Source organism: Oryx dammah, unplaced genomic scaffold (genome assembly GCF_014754425.2).
Source record: "Oryx dammah isolate SB20612 unplaced genomic scaffold, SCBI_Odam_1.1 HiC_scaffold_29, whole genome shotgun sequence".
Lineage (NCBI taxonomy): Eukaryota > Metazoa > Chordata > Mammalia > Artiodactyla > Bovidae > Oryx > Oryx dammah.
The window spans coordinates 6,082,138-6,109,366 of record NW_024070213.1 but is presented as its reverse complement, the minus strand read 5'-3'; the positions used below and the strand labels follow the sequence as shown (position 1 = coordinate 6,109,366).

Here is a 27,229-nt window from a genome sequence, read left to right as displayed (position 1 = left end):
AAAAGAAAGACAGTGTTCTCAGTGGGTCAGTGGGGAAAACGTGCAGCCTGCTGCACTGGCGGGGGGGCAGCGGGGGAGAAGGGAAGGGGCTGGAGAGAGGCCGAGGACCATCTCTCAGGGCAGCGGCAGGGGGAGTGAGCCTTGGGTGGAGTCAGGGTGGAAAGGCCCTTGCAGGCCCTGACGTGCTCCCCCACCGGCCCCCCACTGTCCCCACAAAGCCTCACTCCCACGCTCTGCACCCAGGAGCTGCTGCAGCTTGGGGAAGCGTTCTGGTGAGTCACCTGCCAGCTGTGTGGATGCTGTCCCGCGGGAGGGAGCAGCCCAGGCCTGGACCAAGCAGGACAGGGGAGCTCACCCAGAGGAAGTGGGAAGACTCCGCCTGGGGCTGAGTGGCGGAATGCTACCTTTCCAGCCTAACTGGCCCTTCTGGGGTTTCTCAGTCCGCCAGCACCCTGCTGGCCTAATGATGGAGTGAAAGGGAGCAGGGAGCCCTCCCACAGCCCGCCCCACCCCCCACGCCACCCCACAGGACGCTAACTTCCTCGAGGGAACCCCAAGGTCCAGGCAACAGGGCACCTCTGTGAGCAGCACCGGCCCCGGGGGCGGGGGCTCCCGTTTCTCACCCAGACACACACAGTGCAAACACACTCACGGGGCTGAGACGCCCCCCAGGCCTCTTGATAGCCATGTCACTCGAGCACGTGCACTACTCCAGGGCCGCCTGCTCATGCGCACAGAGGGCCCGGGACGAGAGTGCGTGCAGTGGGGGCGGCACACAGCGCGGCGGGGCCTTCGCGGGACACTGCCCCGGGACACGCCACCATCACACTCGTGAACGGGCTCGGAGGCAAGCCTGCCTTCCATACTCACCAGTAGAAATTCCAGTCCTCGTTTTCTGTCACTTGGACCCATCCTCTCTTCTCAAAGTTATTTATCAGCACCGACTTCTCGATGTCAGTGACCCACTTCACTTTTCCTGCCATAATCCTGGAAGATAGTGCCTCATGAGAGCCATGAACATCAATGCCTCACCTCCGCTCGCCCAAAGAAGTCCTCTGTGCGCCGAGCTCCGTCTCCCTGACAGAGGCTCTCAGCCTGGATGAGGTCCCCCCAACACACCCCTGGGGGATCCTGCCACATCTGAAGGCATCTCGCTCATCAGGACCAACCAGGGTTCAGGGGAGGCTCTGACACCTTGTGAGCAGAGACCAGAGAAGCTGCTTGACACCCCCCAACGTGCAGGATGCCTACTCACCCCCGCACAGCAAACCGCCCAGTCCCAAATACCAGCTGTGCTGAGCCTGAGAGTCTGCTCAAGCAGGCAATGAAGGCTACACACGTTGAACAGCAGCTGTGACAGGTGCCACGAGGGGACGTGCCTGGGCCGTGGGGGCTGGGTCAGCGGGTGGGAGGGTATCCTGGGCAGGGGACCCTGGAGTTGACTCTGACGGGCAGAGATGAGAGTACCTACTCTAATCCGTGCACCACCCCTCACCCGGCCCCTCAAGTCCTGCTTATACTTTCCCTGCTGCCTCCCTGCCCTACACCAGTGCACTCCTTCACAGTGGGTGATCTCAGCGTCTATCTGACCACATCGCTCCTGTTTAACAACCAACGTGACTCCCACTGCCCCTAAAATGTGCAGCGCCCTGTTCCTCTCCTGCTTTTCCAGATGCGGCACGTGCCACCGTCTCGCTCACCCACTGTTCTGGCCACCCCGGACTCCTGTCTACCTCAGGACCTTGGCACGTGCTCTGCCTGCAGCACTCTGGCCTCCCTTCTGCCCAATTAAGCTACTGCCCACTTGTCTTCAGGCAGAAGTGAGTCTCACTTCCCGCAGAGCCTCTCTGACTCTCCAGACCAGCTGCCCGGCCCCTCGGCACCTGCAGTTCTGTCCCTGCTCGGGGGGCAGGAGTCGCCTCTTTTCTGTCCCCGCTTCGTGCCCACAGCCTGGCACATGCCTGGCACGCGGCAGACCATCACTTCAGGGAGAATGAGCGACCATGGTCCCAGGCCTGGCAGTGCCGCCATATGACTCTGGGCAAGTTATGGGACCTTTCTGCACCCAGTTCCTCCTCTGAATTTGTGGGTTTTGAGCTGCTCAAGCAGCCCAGGGTTCCAGGCTCCCCCCAGCTCCTACCAGACCAAGTCTGCCTCGTTGCACTCCTGAAGACAGGAAGGGAAGGGCTTTCCCAGCCCAGGCTCGAAGCCCTGGGGCCCTATGAACGTTGAGGGCCTTTTATGAAGGACGCACACCCTCCTTGTCATGACTTCACGTTTGGAACAATGTCACCAGGCAGAAAAAAGCATGGGATGTGGAGGTGGGGACTCGGGTATGCGCTGCCTGGGAGAGGAAACGGGAAGGCAGTCTCTGAGAGTGTCCGCCAGGTGCAGCTGGGGGCGCAGCTACAGGGGGCAGCCACACCCTCTGCGGGGCGCCCAGTAGGGCGCGGCTGTGGGCAAGCTCAGCCTGTGGAGCTTGAGGCCCAGCTCTGCCACGCACTCACTGTGTGACGCTGGGCAAGTTATCTGACCTCTCTGAACTTGTTTCCTCATCTGTGAAATGGGGGTGACGACAGTAGTGACCCGCGTCACAGGTCAAAGTAAGAAGTAAACGAGTGAACACGCGTCAAGCACTGAGAAGGGCGCCTGGCACATAAGGAATCACGTCATCATCCCTGTTTACGGATGAGGAAGCCACGGCTCCTAAGAGCCGGTGTAAGAAAGGACCAAAGGACGCGATGGCGGCTTGAGTGACCCTACTCTAACTTCGCAGCTTCTTCCACAGCCCATCACCCCTTCCCTCTGTGAATGCGGCTTCCTCAGGACACTGCCAATGCCCACAAGGTCAAAGTGAGGGGTAAACGGAACTGCTCTCTGCAAACGCTAGGTGTCATGTAACTGCCACGGGAGGCTGCTAACCTATCAGCCATGGTCTGCGTGAAGGTCAGCAGCCGCCACTGCCTTGGGGTGATGCCAGAAGCTCCACGAGGCCCCCACCTGCTGGCAGCTCAGTCTGCACCCGAGCAAACCCCACCAGCCCGGCCCCCATCGTGGTGTTGAGGCCGACTTGGCGGGGGGTGTGCTTTTCTACTACAGGCAATTTGCAGGCACTGTTTTGTTTTTTATACAAACCGAAGGTTTGTGGCAACCCTGCATGGGGCAAGTCTATGAGCACCATTTTTCCAACAGCGTCTGCTCACTTCCTGTCTCTGCGTCACAGTATTCTTATCATATTTCAAATGTCTTCATTGTTACCTTTTACTTATTTATTTTGATCCTACCGTGAAGCATGTGGCATCTTAGTTCCCTGACCAAGTATTGAACCTTCGCCCCCTGCACTGGAAGTACAGAGTCTTAACCACTGGACTGCCAAGAAGTCCCTCGTTACTATCTGTTTGCTACAGTGATCTGTGATCTTTGGTGTTACTACCATGACTCCCTGAAGGCTCAGGTGATGATTAACATTTTTTGAAGGTGAAAGTCACTCAGTCGTGTCCGGCTCTTTGGGACCCCGCGGACTACACAGTCCATGGAATTCTCCAGGCCAAGAATACTGGAGTGGGTAGCTGTTCCCTTCTCCAGGGGATCTTCCCAACCTAGGGATCGAACCCAGGTCTCCTGCATTCAGGCGGACTCTTTACCAGCTGAGCTACCAGGGAAGACTTTTAGCAATAAGGTATTTTTAAATTAGGGCTTCCCTGATGGCTCAGTGGTAAAAAATCTGCCTGCAACGCAGGAGACCTGGGTTCGATCCCTGGGTTGGGAAGATCCCCTGGAGGAGGGCACGGCAACCCACTCTAGTATTCTTGCCTAGAGAATCCCATGGACAGAGGAGTCTGGCGGGCTGCAGTCCATACGGTCGCAGAGTCAGACATGACTGAAGCAATTCAGCAGCAGCAGCAGCAGCAGCATTTTTTAATTAAGGCCACGTACACGGTTTTACAGAGAAGGCAATGGCACCCCACCCCAGTACTCTTGCCTGGAAAATCCCATGGACGGAGGAGCCTGGTGGACTGCAGTCCATGGGGTCGCTAAGAGTCGGACACGACTGAGAGACTTCACTTTCACTTTCATGCATTGGAGAAGGAAATGGCAACCCACTCCAGTGTTCTTGCCTGGAGAATCCCAGGGACAGGGGAGCCTGGTGGGCTGCCGTCTATGGGGTCGCACAGAGTTGGACAAGACTGAAGCGACTTAGCAGCAGCAGCAGCAACAACACGGTTTTAGACAAGTAGCTAATGCCTAGAACAGTCTGTAGTATGGTATAAAGTTATCTATTATACCCCAGGGAAACCAAACATTCGTGTGACTTGCTTTCTTGCAATATTCACTTCACTGGGGTAGTCTGGGCAGGAATCTGCAGGATCTGGGAGGCCAGCCTGTAATCTGACTTCACCCCGAACAGCCCTGCCTCCTTGAGGGATCCTGTTCCGACTCTGCCCCCTAGAGTCCAACCGCAGACACAGGATTTGGGTGAGAACCAACCCCGAAGCCAGGCAGGGCCCACACCACACCCTACGCCCTGCACTTCGAGCATCAGCCTTCCTGGGCGACCTCACCCCCGTCACGGACGTCCACCTGGAGATGACGCAGAAGTAAGAGCAGAAACATTACGCAGTTGCACGGGCAGCGCTTTATATCCACACTGTGCTCCAGTCACAAAACAGGCAGAAGATGCTTCCAGGGGTGCGACCCCAAACCCAGGAAGCCGGATGGGGCAAATATTCCCACCCTCACTTGAGCACTGCGCTGTACTGTTAGCTGCTCGATGGTGTCCGACTCTTCCCGACCCCATGCACCGTAGCCCGCCAGGCTCCTCTGTCCATGGGGACTCTCCAGGCAAGAGTACTGGAGTGGGTTGCCATTCCCTTCTCCAGGGGATCTTCCCCACGCAGGGACTGAACCCAGGTCTCCCACAGTGCAGGCAGATTCTTTACAGTCTGAGCTACAGGGAAGCCCCGTCCTCACTTTACAGCAGCGAGTGGAGCCTCCAAGGAGGGGCAGTTTCCTCCCGGCCCCCTGCCCTTTCCTTCAGCCACCTGGACAGGCGGTCACCCAGGGAAACATCTCACGCCTGACCTACCATAGGTATTTATGGAGCCAACACGAACATCCAATTTCTCTCCAGTTTCCCTGACTCTTGCCTCGGGTTCTTACCTAAAACAAAATGAATACACAAATGATTGGCACAAAAACAGATACAAGGATCAGAGAGCCCGGAAATAAACCCACACAACCTACAGTCAATTAATCTTTGACAAAGGAGGGAAGAATGTACCACGGTGAAAAGACAGTCTCTTTAGCAAGTGGTGCTGGGAAAGCTGGCCAGTTACGTGTAAACCAACAGAGTTAGAACACACTCTCACACCATGCACAAAAATAAACTCAAAACGCCTTAAAGACTTAAATGCAAGAGACAACACCATAAAACCCCTAGAAGAGAATACAGGCAAAACATCCTGACGTAAACGGTACCAATGTTTTCTTAGGTCAGTCTCCCAAGGAAACAGAAATAAAAGCAAGCGTAAACAAATGGGACCTAATCAACTTATTAACTTTCGTACAGCAGAGGAACTCATAAACAAAATGAAAAGACAACTTACGGGCTGGGAAAAAATAATTGCAAATCATGTGACTGACAAGGGCTTAATTTCCAGCCAAATAAATAACTGTTCTCAAAAAAAGATGAGGTCATTTAGGTCGGCCTTAATCCAACGACACATACTCTTACGAGATGGAAAGCTGGACACAGACACACACGGGGCAGATAACACCCTGCGGAGACAAGGGGACAGACAGACAGATACAGAGGGAACGCGGCCGTGGGAAGATGGAGGCGGAGATTATAGAGCTCTGCTGCCACGATGCCTGGGGCTCCCGGAAACTGGCTGCCGCGAGGAGCCCCTCCCCTGGAATCCTTCAAGAGAGCACACCTCTGCCAACCCGCCCACTGCCCCCCCGCCCCCCCGCCCCGCCGCCGATTCCAGGCTCCTGCCTCACAGAGCTGCCCAGTTTGTGGCACTTTGACACTGCAGGCCTAGGAAACCAACACAAGACACGACCATCCTAAACACTAGGGGAAAAAGAAGAAGAAACTCACACACAAAAGGAGCTGCATGCATATGAATTTGGGAAGCAGAGTATGGTATAAGGTGCTGAGCAAGAAGACAGTCATTCATGGTTAGAAGGGAAAGAAAGAAGTAAGGCCCCCTCTCCTTTAAAAGAACCTCTTTTCAGAAATACACCAAATCGACGTGGACTCCACCACCGAGCTGATGCAAAGGCACCTTGAGAAGCGCAAGGCGGGATGGAGGCGTCCTCCACACCCGAGGCTCAGAGACCCGGTTCGCTCCCGCACGGAAACGTCTGAGCCACGGATCCTGGCAAGTCCTTGGGGCCTCAGCCTCTCCAGTGAAATAAATGGAAAAAGAAAGTGACAGCCCCTCAGCGGCACTGCAGGGATTACCGAAAGGTCAGGCGGGCGTGGCCCTGGCACACAGCAGGTTCTCCAGTCAACTGGGTTTGAATCGAGTGCGTCAGGCGGAAAGAGATTCCCTGTGAAGCTGCCCGTGATTCGGCCCTGCACACTCCCGCCACTGGGGTCCAGAGACCAGCCCGCCTCGCGCAGGAAGTGATGACATGTCTCTGTCATCACTGAAATGACAGCCACCACTCACGAAGCACCAGGACACGCCGGGCTCCGGGCTGGGCAGTCTGTGCAGATCCTTGTCTACTGGGCACGCCGTTACAGCTCACCTGACGTCTGGAGGCAGGTACTGTCCCCACTTACAGCCGGGAGAGTGGGGCTCGGAGAATAAGAGGGAACGCACACGGCCTCCCTCCCACATGGGATGTCAACCCTCAGTTTACATGCAGCCCCCTTGTCAGGCATCATCGACCACCCGCAGGGCAGCAGGTGGTCCCCCAGCACCCAGCCAGGGCCAGTGAGGGGGCTCAGGAATCGTCTTAGAACAAAGGAGCCATCAGCCCAGTCCCCGGCAGTACAGAAGCCAGTGAAGTGAAGTGAAGTGAAGTCGCTCAGTTGTGTCCGACTCTTTGCGACCCCATGGACTGACTGTAGCCCACTAGGCTCCTCTGTCCATGGGATTCTCCAGGCAAGAATACTGGAGTGGGTTGTCATTTCCTCAAACCTGAGAAATCCTTTTCCTTAGAAAAGTAAATAAATACCTGATTGTCAGATTGTTTTCCTGAGACTTCCTCCTAAAATAGAGAAAAATAACCAAGCAGGATTAGTGGTATTGTGTAATGAACTTAACACCGCACCTCTCTACTGGTTCATAGGAACTGACGCCTCAGACTTTCAAGCCACGAGGTCGGCTACTTTCAAAACTGAGCACCATAAAAACCTCAGCAGGAAAAGCAGAGACTGATGAGACAGCCCTCATGCTGAGCACAGCTCGAAGTCAGAGCGGGCTGTCACCAGCTGAGGTATGTTGGCCATCCCGAATCCAGAGAGCTACTGGTTATTTAAGGGTCCCGCTCCTGGGGCAAGTGGGCAGGATGGGCTCAAGCCTGAGAACTGGTTTCCCCAGGGACACCCCTGGGCGTCCGGGCCACCAAGAGTCTAGCTTCTCATCTGTCTGGTTTCACTCGGCGTTGACAGCCACTCTGTGTCAGACGGGTGACGAGAGACACAGAGCTGCCTGGGGCCAGGTGCTCCTGGACAGTCCTGACCCAGGGGAGGCAAGAGATGCATTCAGGGACTTGCCTGGCAGTCCACTGGTTAAGATGCCACACTGCCAATGCAGGGGGCATGGTGTGATCCCTGGTCAGGAAACTAAGATCCCACATGCCATAAGGTATGGCCAAAAAAAAAAAAGAGAGAGAGATGTGTTCAAAGTGCTTTAAGAGCCCAACAAAATTCAACTGCAGTCCTGGGGAGAAAGTGACCATCAATCCAGGCCAGCGGCAAATCATGCCCACTTTACCCAAAAGATTCCACGTTCAGAGACTTCCCCAGTGTCCCCACAATCAGGGACACCCACAGCAGGGCCGATAACGAGCTTCCTTGGTCCCACTGTCACCCCATTACAGCCATCCTTCACCCAGCAGCAGATCGATCTTTTTACACCACAAGCAAACCTTGTCACTCTGCTCACGAGCCTGCAAGCAGCCGACCGCTGTGCCGAGATTAAAGCTCGCAGTCCACCTGCAGCCCCCCATGCCTCTCAGGTCTTGTCCCCCAGCATCCTTCCACCCACCTTCCCTCTCCAGGCTCCAGCCTTTTTCAGCCCTCTCACCTACCAAGTGATGTCCACTCTTAAGCCTTTGCTCGTCCCCCAAATCTGGCCCTTTTTCAAAGGCCAATCCCTCACAGCAACCTTCCCAAGCCCATCTCAGTCCTCCCCATTTACCAAGTTGTCACTTCTCTATGGCGATCATGGTGTACACGACTGTTTAATCCGGTGCCGACTCAAAGCATGATCTGTGAGCCTGCAGCATCGGCATCATGACCTGGTGCTTATTAGAGACACAAATCCTCCACCCCAACCCACGCACACGCAGTAGGGTAACACATTCAGATCTCTGGGAGTGGGCCCCAGGAATCTGTGTTTTAAGTCCTCAGGGCATTCCTGAGTGCTCAAGTTTGAAAAGACCGGGTGTAGTTCACTGTTTGGTCCCTTGGTGACCACCTGTCTTCAATACATATATGTCACCATGGAAGCAGGAACGCTGCTCCATCTTATCTCTGCCGAACCCCCAGCACCCAGAACAGCGTCTGGTAACAGCAGGCTGTCAGTCAGTATTTGATGACTTAACAAAAGACATGACGGACTTCCCTGGTGGGCTAAGACTCTGTGCTCCCAATGCAGGGGGCCCAAGTTCTATCGCTGGTCAGAGAACCAGATCGCACATGCCACAACTAAAGATCCCGAATGCCATCATGAAGACTGAAGATCCCACATGCCGCAAAAAGACCCTGCAAGGCCAGAAAAGGCACGAATTCCCGCCACACACAAACAAGATCCAAGCAGTGAAGCAGGCTCAGCCTAGCCCTACAGTGGCCATCAGTCTCGCAGGGGGGACACCCAGGAAACGATCATCCGTAAACACTTCTACAGATTTATCCGGGCGAGAAGTAGGAGGCCGGGAGGGAGTCCAGCTGATTTCCGCTGAACAGTGGAACGTCTTGGGGAATCTCTGTGCCCAGGGAGGACAGAACTCTGCCAAGAGGCCTCTACCTCCTGGAGTTACGACTATTCCCGGACAAAAGCCAGAACAACCTCTCAGGAGAAACAGCAGATTGTGGGCAGAACCCACATTCGCGGGAATCATTTCACTCTTCCAGCTATAGGACCATGGACACACTCTCTGCCCTGCCCTCATCCCACTCTCCCAGTCAGTCTGATCACTATCAGTTTCAATAAAGTCCCAGCTGTGCCAGGATCCCAGGACATGTGCATCCCTTTTTAGCTTGTCTTTTTTGAAGGAAAAAAAAAAAAAGAGCCACCTAGAAATAAAATCATAAGAGAAACGCAAACTTCACATGGGCGCGATGCATCCGGTTGCAGCTGCGTCGCCGTCGCCGGGTCAGTCTCCTCATTCCCACTGCTCGCACGTGTTTACCGGCGCACGTAACTCCCTGAGAGCAGGGCAGGGCCAATCTTTTTAGTACCGCCACAACCCAGTCCCCAATTACGCTTCTGAATATTCCCTTTACGAAAAACCGCTCTGCAAACCCCAAACGGCTTACAGCAATAAGATACTTTTAGTTCCAGAATGAATCCCCCTATGCCTCGGCTACTGTAAGGGGGTATGTCTACCCCACCCCCTCTAATGATGGGAAAACAGGGAGGGAAAAGAGGGGAAACGCCGACGTTCAGATCCCCAGAGAGAGGCGAGCGGAGCGGGACACTCATCTCCTGTCTCCCGTCCAGAGCGCTAGCCACAGGTACACTGCGCCCTGCAAGACGCCTACAGAAACAATACAGATTGCAAATGAATGAAAAAGCCGAGGCACAATTAAATTCTGGAATAACTGATAAGAGGAATGCAATTACAAGGATCGAGAGGCACAAGTCATAGGAACTCGGAGGAAGAAAAGGAGCACAGTGGTCAGCGCGGGATTCCCCCCAGGGACAGCGAGTCCAGCCAGCAGCATCTAAACCCCGGAGACCAGCGCCCACAGCCGCTCGCGCATGCGCACTCGCCCACCCAGCACGGCCACACCCTCGGTCCCGGAGGCGGCGGCGCCGGTGGCTGAGCCTCACCTGTGGGCGCAGAGCGCTGAGAAGCGCCCGGGAGCGCGGAGCACGGCGGCCCCGCGCCACGGCCCGGCCCCGCCTCCAGCCCCACTCAGCAATCGCTGGAGGACACGGCCCGCTTACCCGGCGCGGACCTGCCCTCCACCCGCCGCGCTCTACTTCCGGGGCGGCGCCCTGGCAACCGAAGACGCGGCGTTGCCGGCGCCGCGACTGCTTCCGGGGTTAGACTGTCCCCTCTTCTGCAGCTGCGCCTCCAACCTGCACAGCCCGCTACGCACGGGGGTTGACGTAAAACTCAACATCCAGAAAACTCAGATCGTGGCATCCGGTCCCATCACTTCATGGCAAATAGATGGGGAAACAATGGAAACAGTGACAGACTTTATTTGGGGTGGGGCTCCAAAACCACTGCAGATGGTGACTGCAGCCATGAAATTAAAAGATTCTCGCTTCTTGGGAGAAAAGCTATGACCAACCTAGACAGCATTTTAAAAAGCAGAGACATTACTTTGCCGACAAAGGTCCGTCTAGTCAAGGCTATGGTTTTTCTGGTAGTCATGTATGGATGTGAGAGTTGGATTGTAAAGAAAGCTGAGCGCTGAAGAATGGGTGCTTTTGAACTGTGGTGTTGGAGAAGGCTCTTGAGAGTTCCTTGGACTGCAAGGAGATCAACCCAGTCAATCCTAAAGGAAATCAGTCCTGAATTCATTGGAAGGACTGATGCTGAAGCTGAAACTCCAATACTTTGGTCACCTGATGCGAAGAACTGACTCTTTAGAAAAGACCCTGATGCTGGGAAAGACTGAAGGCAGGAGGAGAAGGGGATGACAGAGAATGAGATGGTTGGATGGCATCACCGACTCAATGGACATGAGTTTGAGTAAGCTCTGGAAATTGGCTATGGACAGGGAGGCCTGGTGTGCTTCAGTCCATGGGGTTGCAAAGAATCGGACACGACTGAGCGACTGAACTGACTGACTGATGTTCTGCGAGGAACTACCCAGGCCACCATCCCCAGGGGTCTCGCAACCTTCAGGGGCCCAGAAATGAGACTGCAAGGGATCGGGGCCTGGGATCCAGCCTGATAGTGGCAGGTAGAGCAGGTATGATGCCTGGGGCCCTGGGCTCTAGTCCCTCTCTTTATCTCTGTTGCTCAGCTTCAGTATGTGTAAAACTAGGACTGTTCATAGCACCAACTACGTAGGGCTTGTCATAGGGATAACATACAAGTTGCGATCAGCAAGTAGTAGTAAGTGGCCTACTCAAAGGTCACCTCATTTATGAAGTGTTCCCTGAGCATGGGACAGGTGTAATTCCTCAAACTAGATTTTTAAAACTCCTGTTCAGTTCAGTTCAGTTGGTCAGTCATGTCCAACTCTGTGACCCCATGGACTGCAGCACGCCAGGCTTCCCTGATCATCAGCAACTCCTGGAGCTTGCTCAAACTCATGTTCACCCAGTCAGGGATGCCATCCAACCATCTCATCCTCTGTCACGTCCCCTTCTCCTCCTGCCTTCAGTCTTTCCCAGCATCAGGGTCTTTTCTAAGGAGTCAGTTCTTTGCATCAGGTGGCCAAGGGATTAGAGTTTCAGCTTCAGCATCAGTCCTTCCAATGAATATTCAGGACTGATTTCCTTTAGGATTGACTGGGTTGATCTCCTTGCAGTCCAAGGGACTCTCAAGGGTCTTTTCCAACACCACAGTTCAAAGGTATCAATTCTTCAGCTCTCAGTTTTCTTTATGGTTCAACTCTTACATCCATACATGATTACTGGAAAAACCGTAGCTTTGACTAGATGGACCTTTGTCGGCAAAGTAATGTCTCTGCTTTTTAAAATGCTGTCTAGGTTGGTCATAGCTTTTCTCCCAAGAAGCGAGAATCTTTTAATTTCATGGCTGCAGTCACCATCTGCAGTGATTTTGGAGCCTAAAACAATAAACTATGTCACTGTTTCCATTGTTTCTCCATCTATTTGCCATGAAGTGATGGGACAAGATACCATGATCTTAGTTTTTCGAATGTTGAATTTTAAGCCAGCTTTTTCACTCTCCTCTTTCACTCTCGTCAAGAGGCTCTTTAGTTGCTCTTCGCTTTCTGCCATAGGGTGGTGTCATCTGCATACCTGAGGTTATTGCTGTTTCTCCCGGAAATCTTGATTCCAGCTTGTGATTCATCCAGCCTGGCATTTTGCATGATGTACTCTGCATATAAGTTAAATAAGCAAGGGGACAATATAAACCTTGACATACTCCTTTCCCAATTGGGAAACAGTCTGTTGTTCCATGTCCAGTTTTAACTGTTGCTTCTTGACCTGCATACAGATTTCTCAGGAAGCAGGTAAGGTGGTCTGGTATTCGCATCTGTGGTATTCCCATTCTTGAAGAATTTTCCACAGTTTGTTGTGATCCACACAAAGGGTTTGGTGTAGTCAATAAAGCAGAAGTAGATGTTTTTCTGGAACTCTCTTGCTATTTTGATGATCCAGCAGATATTGGCAATTTGATCTCTGGTTCCTCTGCCTTTTCTAAATCCAGCTTGACCATCTGGAAGTTTATGGTTCACATACTGTTGAAGCCTGGCTTGGAGAATTTTGAGCATTACTTTGCTAGTGTGTGAGATGAGTGCAATTATGCGGTACTTTGAACATTCTTTGGCATTGCCTCTCTGGGATTGGAATGAAAACTGACTTTTTCCAGTCTTGTGGCCAGTGCTGAGTTTTCCAAATCTGCTGGCATATTGAGTGCAGCACTTTCACAGCATCATCTTTTAGGATTTGAAATAATTCAACTGGAATTCCACCACCTCCACTAGCTTTGTTCGTAGTGATGCTTTCTAAGGCCCACTTGACTTCGCACTCCAGGATGTCTGGCTCTAGGTGAGTGACCACACCATCGTGGTTATCTGGGTCATGAAGATCTTTTTTGTGTAGTTCTTCTGTGTATTCTTGCCACCTCTTCTTAATATCTTCTGCTTCTGTTAGGTCCAAACCGTTTCTGTCCTTCATTGTGCCCAACTTTGCATGAAAAGTTTTAAAACTCCATCTGTTAGGAAAAGGCAACCTGGCTAGTGATAAATTTAAAACTGAAGGTAGGTCTAGATTGAATCCTCACTCCAGAATGCACTAGCTTTGTGGCTTGTGGTAGGTCAGGTCGCTTGTCTGAGCCTCAGTTTCTTATTCATAAATGGAGACAATAGCACCTACATTGAAGCGTTGTTGGGAAGATTAGTTTTAAAGGAATTTTAAAAGGTGCTTCTGTATAGCACACACTAGTTGCTCAAATATTTGTTGAATTCATACACAATAAAACAGCATGTACCCCAGACATCTGTCAGCCATGAAAATATCCTTGAAGGCAGCGTGAAAACAGGAGCAACAATTTACAAACCTGCTCTGCAGTCTCTCTCTCTTTTTTTACCTTTCTTTTAGCATTTGTTCCTGAAAGAGTAACTCATTATTTATGACATGCAAAATGCATTAGTGTTTGTCACTCTTCTGAATCTGTTAATCACCAACGTCATTATTACAGGGCACAAATCTGCAGCTGCCATGCGTATCGTTCTGCAGTAGTTCACTGCTTAGAACACTTTTTTATAATTAGTGCACATGTAGGTCTAGACATCAGAAAACAAACCTTTAATTGGAAAAAACAAACAATGCCAAGGAAACAGAGTCTAAGCTCATACTGCTTGTCATATGACAGGCCAATAAGCCCAATAAATCGAGAGACAGGTTTTGGGAGCAAGGAATAATGACTTTATTGAAAAAGCCGACTAACCAAGAAGATGGTAGGCATGTGTCCTAAAGAACCACCTTGCCTGAGTTAGAATTCAGACTCCTCCTGTACTAAAAAGGGAAGGGAGTAAAGTCAAACACTTCTTGGTTTCTGTCAGCCTCCAGATGGGATTTGTTAATTTCTCCCTCCTGCCACCATTCACAGGTGGGCCTGGTCAGGAGGTTTCCTATGAGCTAAACAAAGGTATTTTAGCTTAATACTCTTTACCGGAGAGCAGGATCCCCAGAGATGGGCCGTTATGTATGACTTAAGTTTATAGGCAGCATCCCTTCAGTGATTAACTTGTAATAGAATACAAAAATGTTCTTCCCTATTATATTAACACAGTTAATACACAAGATCAAGAGTCAGCAAACAATCGGTCAAATCCAGCCCACTACCTTCTCCAGAAAGCTAAGAATGCTGTTTCCTTGTGACCACTTGCAACTGATTTGATGATAGCGAACACACTAACTTTGTACCCCAAATAAGTGAAATTATCTCCCCTCCTACCCCCAAAGAAATCCATTCGTCTCATTTGTAGATCTCAATTGTTATTCTATTTTGATTTAATCAATTAAAAATTGTGAATTTAAAAAAAAAGTAATGAAAAGCTAATGAGACTATAAAACTTACATTAAGCAAATAAATAAAAGTTTTAAGTTGTGAAAATGTGTGGAACTTTTAAGTGGCAGAGTCTGGATTTGAACCTACAAAGGCTGATGGTTCACACTACTGCCTCCTGAAAGCAAAAAAACAAAGAGCCACCTCCGGGAGAGATGGGTGCACTTTCAAGGTGATGCTCTGAGCTTTGCAGGCTTCCGGAGGCCTCCGCACTGCCTTGCTCAGGCCCGGGGAGTGCTTTGGGTCCATGAGCATTTGTGTTTGGCGCCATCTAGTGGAGCCAGAGTTAATGTGCACCCCGCTGCTGCCCCTGCTCCGCCTTGGTTCCCGCCTCAGCCCTTAACCCCGGGAGATAATGAGAACCAGAAGTTCACAGATGATGTGCTTACTGCTGGCTCGTAGCAGGGGTTCAATAAACACTGTTTCCCAGATGAGACGTCCCTGCAGTGACTGGTTTCTGAGGCCGGTTCCTCGGGGTCATATTCCGCCAAGGGAGTCTTGAAATAGCAGCAAGAAGTGGGATCAGCTCCAATACTCTGGCGAAGAGTCAAGTCATTGGAAAAGACCTTGATTCTGGGAGAGATTGAGGGCAGGGGGAGAAGGGGGAGACAGAGGATGAGCTGGTTAGATAGCATCAGTGACTCGATGGACATGAATTTGAGCACATTCCAGGAGATAGTAAAGGTCAGAGGAACCTGGCGTGCTGCAGTCCACAGAGTCACAAAGAGTCAGACACAACTCAGCGACTGAACAACACCGTGGGGTCAAGACCCCACCTTGGGGTGATCTGGCCCAGCCCCTTCCCAGCCCCTACTGTCTATGGCCCTCTGCTTCCTTGGCAGGTGGTCCTGCTGCCCACCCCTCCCCAGGCAGGGGTGTTGTCTTCATGCAGCCCCCACACCCTTCTCCACCCTGAACACGGCACATCCTTCACCCAGCTCATCCCAACAAGGTTGATGACAAAGTCTGTCCCGGTGTCTTTGTTTTGCTAAGAACCACCAGCTTCTCATTGACTGAGAGCCAGAACTCTCAGTTACGTCATTTTGAGGTTCAATGCAAAATGAAAATGTGGCGACTCTTGTTCAAAAATTATTAGGAATTTCAAAACAACTACAGCAGCATTAACCATGTGAGGGGCCAATCTGAGCATGGGGGCCCTGGGCGGCTGCCCATGTGGCCAGCCCATGAAGCCCGCCCTCCTGCGTACGGGACAGCACCCTAAGATCTTTGCCAGAACTCCCCTCGTTACACCCTCTCAAGGACCCTACCTGGTGAATGGTTTTATCTCATACTTTTTTTAATGTGGTAAAATATTAATACATGCAACATAAAATTTACTATCAATCAGTCAGTTCAGTCACTCAGTCGTGTCCCACTCTGTGCGACCCCATGGACTGCAGCACGCCAGGCTTCCCTGTCCTTCCCTGTCCATCATCAACTCCCGGAGCTTGCTCACACTCATGTCCATCAAGTCGATGGTGCCATCCAACCATCCTCTGTCGTCCCCTTCTCCTCTTGCCTTCAGTCTTGCCCAGCATCACAGTCTTTTCCCGTGAGTCAGTTCTTTGCATCAGGTGGCCAAAGTATTGGAGCTTCAGCGTCAGCATCAGTCCTTCCAATGAACAGTCAGGACTGATTTCCTATATTAACCATTTTAAAGTGTTCAGTTCAGTGTTGTGATCCAGTATATCCATGGGTAACCAATCTCTAGAACTTAGTTATCTTGCAAAACTGAAACTTTTCCCACTGAACACTCATTCCTGTTCTCCTCCCCCAGCCCTAGCGACCACCATTCTACTTTCTGTCTCCACGAATCTTACTCCTCCAGGTGTTTCACCCAAGTGAAAACATTTAGAATCCGTCTTTTGGTGACTGGCTTGTTTCATTTAGCATAATATCCTCACGCTTCATCCCTGTTGTAGCCTGTAGGGGAATGTTTATTTTTCTTTTTAAGGTTGAGTAATATTCCTCTGTATGTATTCACCATGCTGTTTGTTCATTCATCAGCCAGTGGACATGGATTTGAGTTGTGAATGACCTTTTGACCATTGTGAATAACTCTGAACATGAGTGTTCAACTATCTGTTCAAGGGTCTGCTTTCAATTTCTTTTGGATATATTCTCAAATATGGGCTTGCTGGATCCTTTGACAATTCTATGTGTCATTTTTTTTGAGGGACTGCCATACTGTTTTCCACAGTGGCTACAACTTTTTTTAAGTTTTGAGGCACATTATTAAAAAAAGCTGGTGCGTGAGTGTGGGCTTAGTCGTTCAGTCATGTCCAACTCTTTGCGACCCCATGGACTGCAGCCCGCCAGGCTCCTCTGTCCATGGGGATTCTCCAGGCAAGGATACTGGAGTGGGTTGCCATGCCCTCCTCCAGGGATCTTCCTGACCCAGGGATTGAACCCAGGTGTCCAGCATTGCAGGTGGATTCTTTACCATCTGAGCCACCAGGGAAGCCCAAAAAGCTTGTACATAAATGAATAAGTACTTCAAATTCACCATACAGGAACTCCCTGGCAGTCCAGTGGTTAGGACTCCATACTTTCACTGTGGAGGGCCTGATTTCAATCTCTGGGGAACAAAGATATTACAAACTGTGCAGCTTGGCCAAAAAAAAAAAATTCATCATCCATTTACTTCATGTTTTAACTTGACCCTCTAGTAAATCTTTAGCATCATTGATTTTCGACTGCTATGTGAGGAGATTCTCCCTGTACTTGTGATTTAAAAGCATAATTCACTGATAAACATTGCTCATCTTTCCTTATTGGCAGTAAGACTCACACCCAGTTCTGGTGCTGCTTCGCATTTTGTCCTTTTGGGTTCAAACCCACCTCTGTCATAACCACCATGGAAGGCACATTTTGGTAGACTTTGAAACACTTGTTTTGCTTGAGGTTCCATATGCTTCCTGACCTGAGTGGAGGCATAAAACGGCCTGCAATTCCTGCAGCAGGAGTGATCAGTCCAGCAGCGCCGGCTCTACTGGCCGTGGGTCCTGCCCGGCTCCCCTGCCTGCCTGGTGGCCCAGAGGCCACAGCCACCGATTCCACACCTGACCACCCTGGCTACAGCATTTATTTTTTTCTTAGTTGCAGCGTGTGGGGGTCTAGTTCCCTGACCAGGGCTCGAACCTGGACCCCCTGCATTGGGAACTCAGAATCTTAGTCATTGGACCACCAAGGAAGTCCCATTTTACATTCCCTCCAACAAGGCACAAGGGTCCCAATCTCTTCACATCCTCATCAACACTTATTTCCTGCTGTTAGGTTTATTATTTATTTATTTCAGTAGCAAGGATGATATGGTATGATTTCCCTACTCTTTAAATATGGTATCTGAAAAAATAAAAAAAGGAACCTGAAGCGTGGAGGCAGGAAATAGCTTGCCCAAGGCCATGAAGTCCATTCGTATCATCAGTCCAGCTGTGATGGTCACTGATTGCCCTGACCGACTCATGTTGGTCAGGAGGAGGCCAGCCTGCCACTGTCAAGGTGCCAGCGAGAACCACTCGAGGGTTCTGGTGGAGCCCCAGCCCAGTTCCCTGAGGCCATGATGAACCTCCAGGGGTGCCCAGTGTTGCTCGACAACCAGCACAAGCCGCCACCCTACTTAGACTCAGGCCAGCCGGCACGCCTGGCCCTGCAGGCACACGGCCCTCAGCTGCACAGCCGCCCCACCTGCCCCCCACCAATGCTGTCCCACCCCCCCAAAGCCTCCTACAGCCTCAGTGCCACGCTCAGCCCCTGGTGTAGCCAGGCCTCCAGCACCCTCACTCGGATCCCCTGCTGTGTGGAGGCCAGAAGGCCAGAACCAAGATCCAGACTGAGCATCCTCTAAGACAGCGGTCCCCAACCTCCGGGATTTTATGCCTGATGATCGGAGATGATGCTGATGTAACAATAATAAAAACAAACTGCACAGTGAATATGATGTGCTTGAATCATCCCGAAGCCACCCCTCTACCCTGGTCCATGGAAAAATTATCTTCCACAAAACTGGTCCCTGGTGCCCACAAGGTTGGGGACCCCTGCTCTAAGGACTGAGGAGGGGGCTGGGCTCTGGTACCAGCCCTGGTTCTGTCACGCCCATTTTTGACCCACAGTGGGAGTCGGGGGCGAGAGCCATCTGGTCTGGAGCCAAAGGAGCAGAGTTCCTGTGAGCTCAGTAAGAGGGGATGTCCCTGGCGGTCAGGTGGTTAGGACTCTCTGCTTTCACTGCTAAGGGCCTGGGCTCAATCCCTGGTTGGGGAGCTAGGATCCCATAAGCTGCACAGCACGGCCAGAAAAAGAAAGAAATGAGTGAGAACAGAAATGGTGAGGGAATCAAGACCTGGACCCCCTTGGGAAAACCTCTCAGGAATAGCTTATTTCTTGACACCGTGGTTGCCCAAGAGTGGGTTGTGAGCTCTGTTCAGAGGGCAGGACCAGCATTAGAAAGCACACAATTCATGTGAAACATAAGTTACTGGGTCCTCACCCCATGAGTGGGCTTCCCAGGTGGCGCTAGTGGTAAAGAGTCCACCTGCCAATGCAGGAGACACAAGAGACGTGGGTTCAATCCCTGGGTCGGGAAGATCCCCTGGAGGAGGGCATGGCAGCCCACTCCAGTATTCTTGCCTGGAGAGTCCCCATGGACAGAGGAGCCTGGCGGGCCGCAGTCCATGGGGTCACAAAGAGTTGGACATGATGGAGCGACTAAGCAGCGGCTGATGAATTAAATGGCGCCCCCCACCCCTGGCCCAGTTCACACCGTGGTCTCTGCATCACACCTCCATGGCTGCAAAGGCTGACACCATTTCTCTGTTCAGCACAGCTGGAAATTGAGGCTCATGGGGGCAAGGAGGCTGGCCCAGGCCTCACACTTCTTAAAGAAAAAAAAACTTAAAAAAAAGTTTATTTATCAGGCTGTGTCAGGTCTTAGCTGCGGCACGTGGGCTTAGCTGCTCTGCAGCGTGTGGGATCAGAGGTGCCCGACCAGAGATGGAGCCCACAAGTCCCGCACTGCAAGGTGGACTCTGACCACTGGGCCACCAGAGATGGAACCCACAAGCCCTGCTTGGCAAGGTGGACTCCAACCACTGGGCCACCAGAGATGGAGCCCACAAGCCCTGCATGGCAAGGCGGACTCTGACCACTGGGCCACCAGAGATGGAGCCCACAAGTCCTGCACTGCAAGGCGGACTCTGACCACTGGGCCACCAGAGATGGAGCCCACAAGTCCCGCACGGCAAGGCGGACTCTGACCACTGGGCCACCAGGGAAGCCCCAGGTCCCACGGCTCTCCTGGGGCTCATGTAGATCTGGCCCAGGCCCCACAGAAGATTCACAGGGGCGGATGTTTGGTCCTGACTGGGCTGCATGGGGCTTCGCTTTTTCCCTCAGAATCAATAGTCCGACCTCACAGACGCTGGGTATCAGAGGACTCAGACCTGTACACGGTCGGCTGAATAGTTTTTCCCAAACCCAACCACCCAACTAAATGCTAAGGCCGCCAAGGACAGGGGCTTTGGATGCCCTGTGTTGTCTCCAGAGTCAGGCTGCTTAGGGGAGACACCAAGGGCAGGCTGGGAGTGAACAGGTGAGGGACCCTGAAGCTGGGAGTCAGTCCCACCCGAGTTCCAGCTGGGGCTTTGGCCTGCCGGCTTCCTCATCTGTGAGTTGGGCTCCTAAAGAGTGCTTCCCCAGATTAGAGAGAAGAGAATTCCATGGTGCACGGGCTCCTCGGGCTGTGGGCACCAGCTCAACGCAGGTGGCTATGCAGGTTTCCAGATCCTGATGCTGGGCAAGATTGCGGGCAGGAGGAGAAGGGGGCAACAGAGGATGAGATGGTTGGATGGCATCACGGACTCAGTGAACATGAGTTTGAGCAAACTCCGGGAGATGGTGAAGGACAGGAAAGCCTGGCGCGCTGCAGTTCATGGGGTCGCAGAGTTGGACACGACTGAACCATTGAACAACACTACAACCAGGTTTCAGGCCAGGGCCTCCTCTCCAGAATTCTGCTTCTCTGGAAGCACGGTCCACTCAGGGGGGCTCAGCCCAGTCCCTTCACCTGCTAGGTGAGCAGCTCCCTTCCTTCCAAGGCAAACGTCCACTCTTGAGCTTCCAGCCCCCACACCTTTGCTCACACTACCCTCCGGCCCAGAATGTCCCCCCGTGAATGATCAGGGTCAGAGAACGTGCGTTTGGCATGTTTTGAGACACCGAGCTGCCCTCCCAAGAGGCTGCATCCATGTGTGTTCCCAGTACAGCTGCCCAAGAAGACAGGGTTTCCGCAGTTCTGCCCGCGTGGGGTGTTATCAACGGCTCACACGTTGGGCGGTATCAGTATTGTTTTATGTGCTTTTCTTTCGTTATTCATGGGGACATACGCTTCTTCAGAAAACAGGACAAGACCGCAGAACATCGTTTTTTTTGGCTGCTCCGTGAAGTTTCAGTTCAGTTCAGTTGATTCACTCAATCGTGTCCAATTCTTTGCAACCCCATGGACTGCAGCATGCCAGGCTTCCCTGTCCATCACCAACTCCTGGAACTTGTTCAAACTCATCTCCATTGAGTCGGTGAAGACATCCAGTCATCTCATCCTCTGTCGTCCCCTTCTCCTCCCACCTTCAGTCTTTCCCAGCATCAGAGTCTTTTCCAGTGAGCTTGGGGGAATCTTAGTTCCCAGACCAGGGCTTGAACCCACACCCTCAGCAGTGAAACTGCCAACTCCTAACCACTGGGCTGCCAGGGAATTTCCCCCTGCAGGACTTTAAATAAAATGAAATTATTTCCTTGGAGTTCCTCGGCAGTCCGGTGGTTAGGACTCCGCACTCTCACTGCCAAGGGTCCAGGTTTGATCCCTAGGTGGGGAGGCCATAAATAAATAAACAATTCCTATGAGAGAAAACAGCTCTGAATGCTGTGGTTTCCCAGCCCCTCATCATTCTTCCAGGCAGGGGAAGGGAAGCTGAGATAGCCATGATTAGCAGTTGTGAGACGAGGAAACCCCAGGACCTGGAATGAGAAGCCGGGTCCTGATTTGCATGCACCTCATCACCTGCGGGCCCTCAGTTTCCTCCTCTGTAAAATGGGAGCTGCAGGTCTCATCCTATAGGGTTGTTGTTGATGATGAAACAGGATGGAAGGACTTCCCTTGTGGTCCAGGGGTTCAGAATTCTCCTGCCCGTGCAGGGGACGCAGGCTCGACCCTCAGTCTGGGAAGTTTCCACATGCCTCAGGGCATGTGGACTAAGCCTGTGTGTCACAACTACCACACCCACACACTCTGCGGCTGTGCTGCACAACGAGTGAGGCCACTGCAACGAGAAACCCGCCCATCGCAAGGAAGAGTAGCCCCCCGCTCGCCCCAACCAGAGAAAGCCCACGTGCCGTGATGAAGACCCAACGCAGCCAGAAATATAGAGCAGTGTGTACATGTAAAAATAAACAAATCAATAACATCAAAATGAAAACCAGGATGGCCAAGGGGAAATTCACTCATCTGTGAAACAGACGTTTACCGAGGGCTCATCATGCGGGGTGCAGTGGGGTGAACGCGTACACGGCCTCCCCTCCAGGGGTTTACAGACGGGGCCTTCCTGGAGCAGAGGCGTGGACAGCAGCGGCTGCTGACACCATGGCCCGTCATCCCTGCCGAGTGTGGGCCGAGGGAGCCGCTAGGACCTCTGTTATTGTTTTGAAAAAATCTGCTATCGTGCTGATAAACTCGGCTGTCAGGAGGGATGTTATTTCTGGGTGAAGGGAGGTTCTGCAGGACCGGGGCTCCTTCCTGCCGGCACCCACGTGGGTCTCGTCCCTCCCGCCAGACCCGACTTGAGCGATAACCTGGGGCCTTGAGCCTGCTCCTGGCAGGGGACACTGGTGGCCATCGCTGCAGGATGTCCACAGTCGGCTGCCCAGGGCCTCCACAGTGTTTCAGGAGCAGATATCACCCCCTCTCTGACCCCGGATTCCTGGAATTGTCTGACAGAGTGGAGGCCTGGTCTCCATCCCCCTGACAGGTTGCAGGAGATTAGGTTATTTTGGTCACACCGGCCATTTCGGTTCTTGGCCAGAGCGCGTGTCTATTAAATTGTCCTGGCTCTGAGTGGAGTGGCCTGGCTGGTTAAGCCTCGTAATCTGCTCTGAAACGTGCTGGCTCTGTTTTCAACTGTGATAGTCCCCTTGTCACCAGCACCGCTGGCTTCTCCTCAGGTTCCACCATGGGCTCAGCTTGCCAAGTACCCCCTGGCAGCCAGGAATCTGGATCTTGAGTAAATCCTCACTCTTGGCTGTCTCAGGTCTGATTCATTGTGTTTTGTTTTATTGCATTTTAATTTGTAAAAAGCTTTACTTTACAAACCCCAGAGTGCACAAATCTGAAGCATTCAGCTATTGCAAGGAGATGCAGGTTCGATCCCTGGGTCCGGAAGATCCCCTGGAGGAGGGCCTGGCAACCCACTCCAGGATTCTTGCCTGGAGAACCCCATGGACAGAGGAGCCTGATGGGCTACAGTCCTTGGGTCGCAAAGAGTTGGACACAATCGGAGCAACTGAGCACGCACACACATACCCCTCCAACCACCATGTGGGACAGAAATCCCCAGAAATCTCTCTCGTGCCCCTTTCCAGCCAACACCCACCCCACCTCGAGAGGTGGCTGTTGGCCCCTCCATCACACAGACGCACTTCGCCTGCTCTCCACCTTCATACAAACAGAATCAGACAGTGTGTTCTCTCTTGTGTCTTCTTTCACCTTCCTTCACTCAGCATAATGTCTATTGAAAACTTACTGTTGAGGGGGCTTCCCTGGTGGCTCAGCGGTGAAGCTCAGTGAATCAGCCTGCTATTGCAGGAGACATGGGCTCGATCCCTGATCCAGGAAGATCCCTCACGCCCTGGAGCAACTAAGCCCCGAGCGCCAGGACTACTGAACCCTCGCTCTGGAGCTTGAGAACCCTGGAGCTCATGCACTGCAATAAGAAAAACCACCGCAATGAAAGCCTGCTCCTCGCGCCTAGAGAAAAGCCCTCGCGGCAACGAAGACCCAGTGCAGCCAAAAATAAAATGCATTAGTAAATACATATATTTTAAAAAAATTAGTGTTTGGGGAATTCAGCATGATGTAGGTGATGGAGAAACCCAAACGCTGTTACTGAAGACAGGGTTTAAGAACTGAAGATGCCGAAAGCTGCATGGTACAGTCAAAATTTTTTATTTAAAAAAGTTACTGTTTCATGACTAGAAACATAACACATATGCATAGCAAAAGTTACAAATACTGTACAAGAGAAAGAAAAGACCACTGAGTGATCCCCACACCTGTTATCCGATCTTGACCTTCTGGTATGTTCCTTACACAACTTTCAGTCGCTCAGTGTCCGGCTCTTTGCGACTCCATGGATACAGTCCGTGGAATTCTCCAGGCCAGAATACTGGTGTGGGTCGCCTTTCCCTTCTCCAGGGGATCTTCCCAATTCAGGGATCAAACCCAGGTCTCCCACATTGCAGGCAGATTCTTTACCAACTGAGCCACACAACTTTCAAGGCAAATGAAAAATAGTCTTCTATGTGAATCGACTCACATTATATTAAGACCTATTCTACAGCCTTTGAATCTCAGTTGAGACGGCACAGGTACAGATGGCTTTCTGAGTTAGTGGTGGTGGGTCGACCTCAGACTTTCACATTATGTTCCTTAGAAAACGGTCCCCAGATCTGGGAAAGCTGGAAGACGGGAGAAAGAGGAGCCGAAAACAATTCCAAAGTCTTTGCCTGGAGTGCCTGGAAGGTCAGAGCGGCCTTCGGCTGAGATGGGAAGACTGGGCGAGATGTAAGCTGGTGGGGTGTGAGTTTCCTTTGGCTGCACGGGGGCTGAAGGGCCCCCAGATCGGGCTGCAAGATGGAGGAGTTTCTTTGTCGTCTAGGATGTGCCTACTTCTGTTCGCCACTCCATTTCCCGGGGGCGGGGCGGGGTGGGGGCGGTCTTAGCCCTCTGTTTTCGGGCCCTGGTGTCCCGCTCTCTGTGGCGCTCCAGCTGTAGACCAGCCAGCGCTGTGGCCTCCCTCCAAGGCCAGAGCCTCTCTTGCGTCTGGTGCCCCCCGCACCCCCCACACCAGCTCCTCACGCTCGGAGGCCCTGGTTGAGCAGAGCCGGCTGAGGCTGCAAGGGGCCCAGGAGTTCAGCTCCGGGGAGCCTGGGCCGGACTGGCTCATTTTCAGGGGTTTGCAACAGATGGGAGATTCTAGGGGGCCGCGGAGGGCAGAAATCCGTCGGCATGTGTCTTCAGGGCTGTGAGGAGGCTCCTGCCAAAGCTTCGGGGGAGAGTTGAGGGAAATGGCGGCGGGGATCCCTCCCTCCTCTGGGCTTCCCAGGTGTCATTCAGGCTGCCAAGGACCAGCCTTGACCTTCAAAAAGAAGCTCACTGCTGCGGTCTCGTGTCCCCAGAGGCCTCTCCCCAGGACCTGGAGAAGTATCTGGTTCCAGACGGGCACCCAGGGCTCTCAACCCACCTCCAACTTCCTCTCCATGTCCACTGGCCCCTGGCCGGAGGCCCACCACACGGTGAGGTCCCAGCCCTGAGTCTAGATCTCAGTCAGCCCCGCGGTCCCTGGGAGTTCTCAGAGTGCCCGCAGCTGTCACACAGCCTGGACCCCACACCCTGGAGCCCGGGGTCCTGCTGCAACACAGGTCACACAGCCTGGTCCTTGCAGAGTCAGCCTACACCAGCCTGGCAGCAAGTCCAGGTGGGGCTGGGCTAGCCCAGGCTCTGAGCCCAAGGCCCAGGGGGCACTGCCCACGCACACGCTCAACTCTCCCACCCTCGACCACCATCACCAGGCTCGAGAGAGACCGATCCCCATGGGCTCCTCGTGAATACTCCTTCCTTCCCCCACAGCTCCAGGGATGACCACGGAAGTGTTACACACACACCCCTCACGTGGGGTCTTAGCCCAGGACTGAATTTCCTTCCAGAATTTTCTGTATGGATTTCCTTTAAATGTTGGACTATACTGGACACACTGATTTGTAAAGCGTATTTCATTAAATAGATGATGTACCTCTAAGATAACAGTTTCTGTGTGAAATGTCAAACTCTTCATCAGTTTTTTTTGTTTGTTTTTTAATTTGGCCACACCATGCAGCTTGTGCGATCCTCGTTCCTGACCAGGGGTTGAACCCACGCCCTCGACAGTGAAAGCGTGGAGTCCTAACCATTGGACAACCAGGGGATTCTCTCAAACTCTTCATCAGTTCTTAAACCCTGTCTTCAATAACATCCTCTGGGTTTATCCAACACCTACTATGTATCGGGCATCATGCTGAGAGCTTACTGTGCGTTCATCCTCACAGCAGCCCTGGGAGATGGGGACTTCACAGAGGATGGGCTCAGAAAGGCCCAATTGCTACCTGAGGCTACACAAGTTATAGCTGGCAGAGACAGAATTCTAACTCAGGGCTGTGTGACCCGGAGTCTCAGCCCTCGCCAACCAGGCTGCAGGTTCCTGACTCAGAAAATGCTTTTACCCAAGATTGAGGACAGAAGGAGAAGGGAACGACAGAGGATGAGACGGTTGGATGGACATGAGTTTGAGCAAATTCTGGGAGATGCTGAAGGACAGGGAAGCCTGGAGTGCTGCAGTCCATGGGGTCACAAAGAGTCGGACAGGACTGGGTGGGGCGACTGAAGAACAAAGGGGTTCACAGACTTCCCAAAGCTTAGCTACAAACCCCCAGGTCAGACAGGTCAGAGAGTCCTGGGTTCAAGCCCCAGCCCTCCAGTCTCTTGGCTGTGTGGCTGTGGACCCATCAGGACCCCTCTTTGAGGCTTAGTTTCTCCACCTCTGCAATGGGGTGATCCACCCTGCAGGGGGCCATCCAGGCAAGACACCCAGCCCACCAGGCTCTCAATGGCCTCTCGTCCTGGGAAGGTGCCCCCACAAAGCGTCCACCAAGCAGGCACGAGTGGAACACTGTAAGAAGCTGGTTGCTCTAGCTCCTGGCAAGGAGCTCAGGCCCAGCTCAGGAGAGAACCCTGAAACCCTCCGATGGGTCTCTCCTGGTATCACAGAGTCTCTGTCAAAGCTGCAGGATTTTCCCGACAAGGTTCCCAGTCAGTTCAGTTCAGTCGCTCAGTTGTGTCTGACTCTGCTACTGCACGGACTACAGCATGCCAGGCCTCCCTGTCCATCACCAACTCCTGGAGCCTACTCAAACTCATGTCTTTCAAGTCGGTGATGCCATCCAACCCTCTCATCCTCTGTCGTCCCCTTCTCCTCCTGCCCTCAATCTTTCCTAGCGTCAGGGTCTTTTCCAGGGAGTCAGTTCATCATATCAGGTGGCCAAAGGATTGGAGCTTCAGCTTCAGCATCAGTCCTTCCAATGAATATTGCGTTGATTTCCTTTAGGATTGACTGGTTTGTATTCCTTGCAGTCCAAGGAACTCTCAAGAGGTTCCCAAGGCTGGGACAAAAGTCTGGGATAGCACATGGAGAGACAGCCATTCTAAACCTGCATTGGGGTCATCTCCACGGTCCAATGGTTAAGACTCCATGCTTCTGAAGCAGAAGGCATGGGTTTGACCCCTGGTGGTGGAATTAAGATCCCA

At 52.4% G+C, this 27,229-nt stretch overlaps 2 protein-coding genes and 1 pseudogene across 5 annotated transcripts in view; 1 reads left to right on the top strand and 2 right to left on the bottom strand.

Annotated features, from left to right (window-relative positions):
- The window catches only part of TTLL1 (tubulin tyrosine ligase like 1), a 36,427-nt gene extending 26,021 nt beyond the window's left edge, over positions 1 to 10,406 (bottom strand). The window contains exons 1-4 of one of the 4 annotated variants that reach the window (XM_040233151.1): positions 10,236 to 10,372; positions 7,192 to 7,224; positions 5,087 to 5,160; positions 871 to 987 (exon numbers count right to left, since the gene is read on the bottom strand). In XM_040233151.1, coding sequence (XP_040089085.1) covers positions 871 to 983 — 113 coding nt within the window. In that variant the 5' untranslated portion in view covers positions 984 to 987; positions 5,087 to 5,160; positions 7,192 to 7,224; positions 10,236 to 10,372. Of the gene's footprint in view, positions 1 to 870; positions 988 to 5,086; positions 5,161 to 6,469; positions 6,489 to 7,191; positions 7,225 to 10,235 lie in introns of those variants that run through there. The other 3 variants (XM_040233150.1, XM_040233152.1, XM_040233149.1) reach the window with 3 other exon arrangements.
- A 6,867-nt stretch (positions 10,407 to 17,273) lies between these two features.
- On the bottom strand, positions 17,274 to 18,094 carry LOC120857678 (annotated as a pseudogene).
- Positions 18,095 to 18,190: 96 nt separating this feature from the next.
- The window catches only part of LOC120857677, a 33,671-nt gene continuing 24,632 nt past the window's right edge, over positions 18,191 to 27,229 (top strand). The window contains exons 1-2 of the mRNA XM_040233361.1: positions 18,191 to 18,441; positions 18,741 to 18,802. Of these exons, the coding sequence (XP_040089295.1) occupies positions 18,191 to 18,441; positions 18,741 to 18,802 (313 nt within the window). The remainder of the gene's footprint in view (positions 18,442 to 18,740; positions 18,803 to 27,229) is intronic.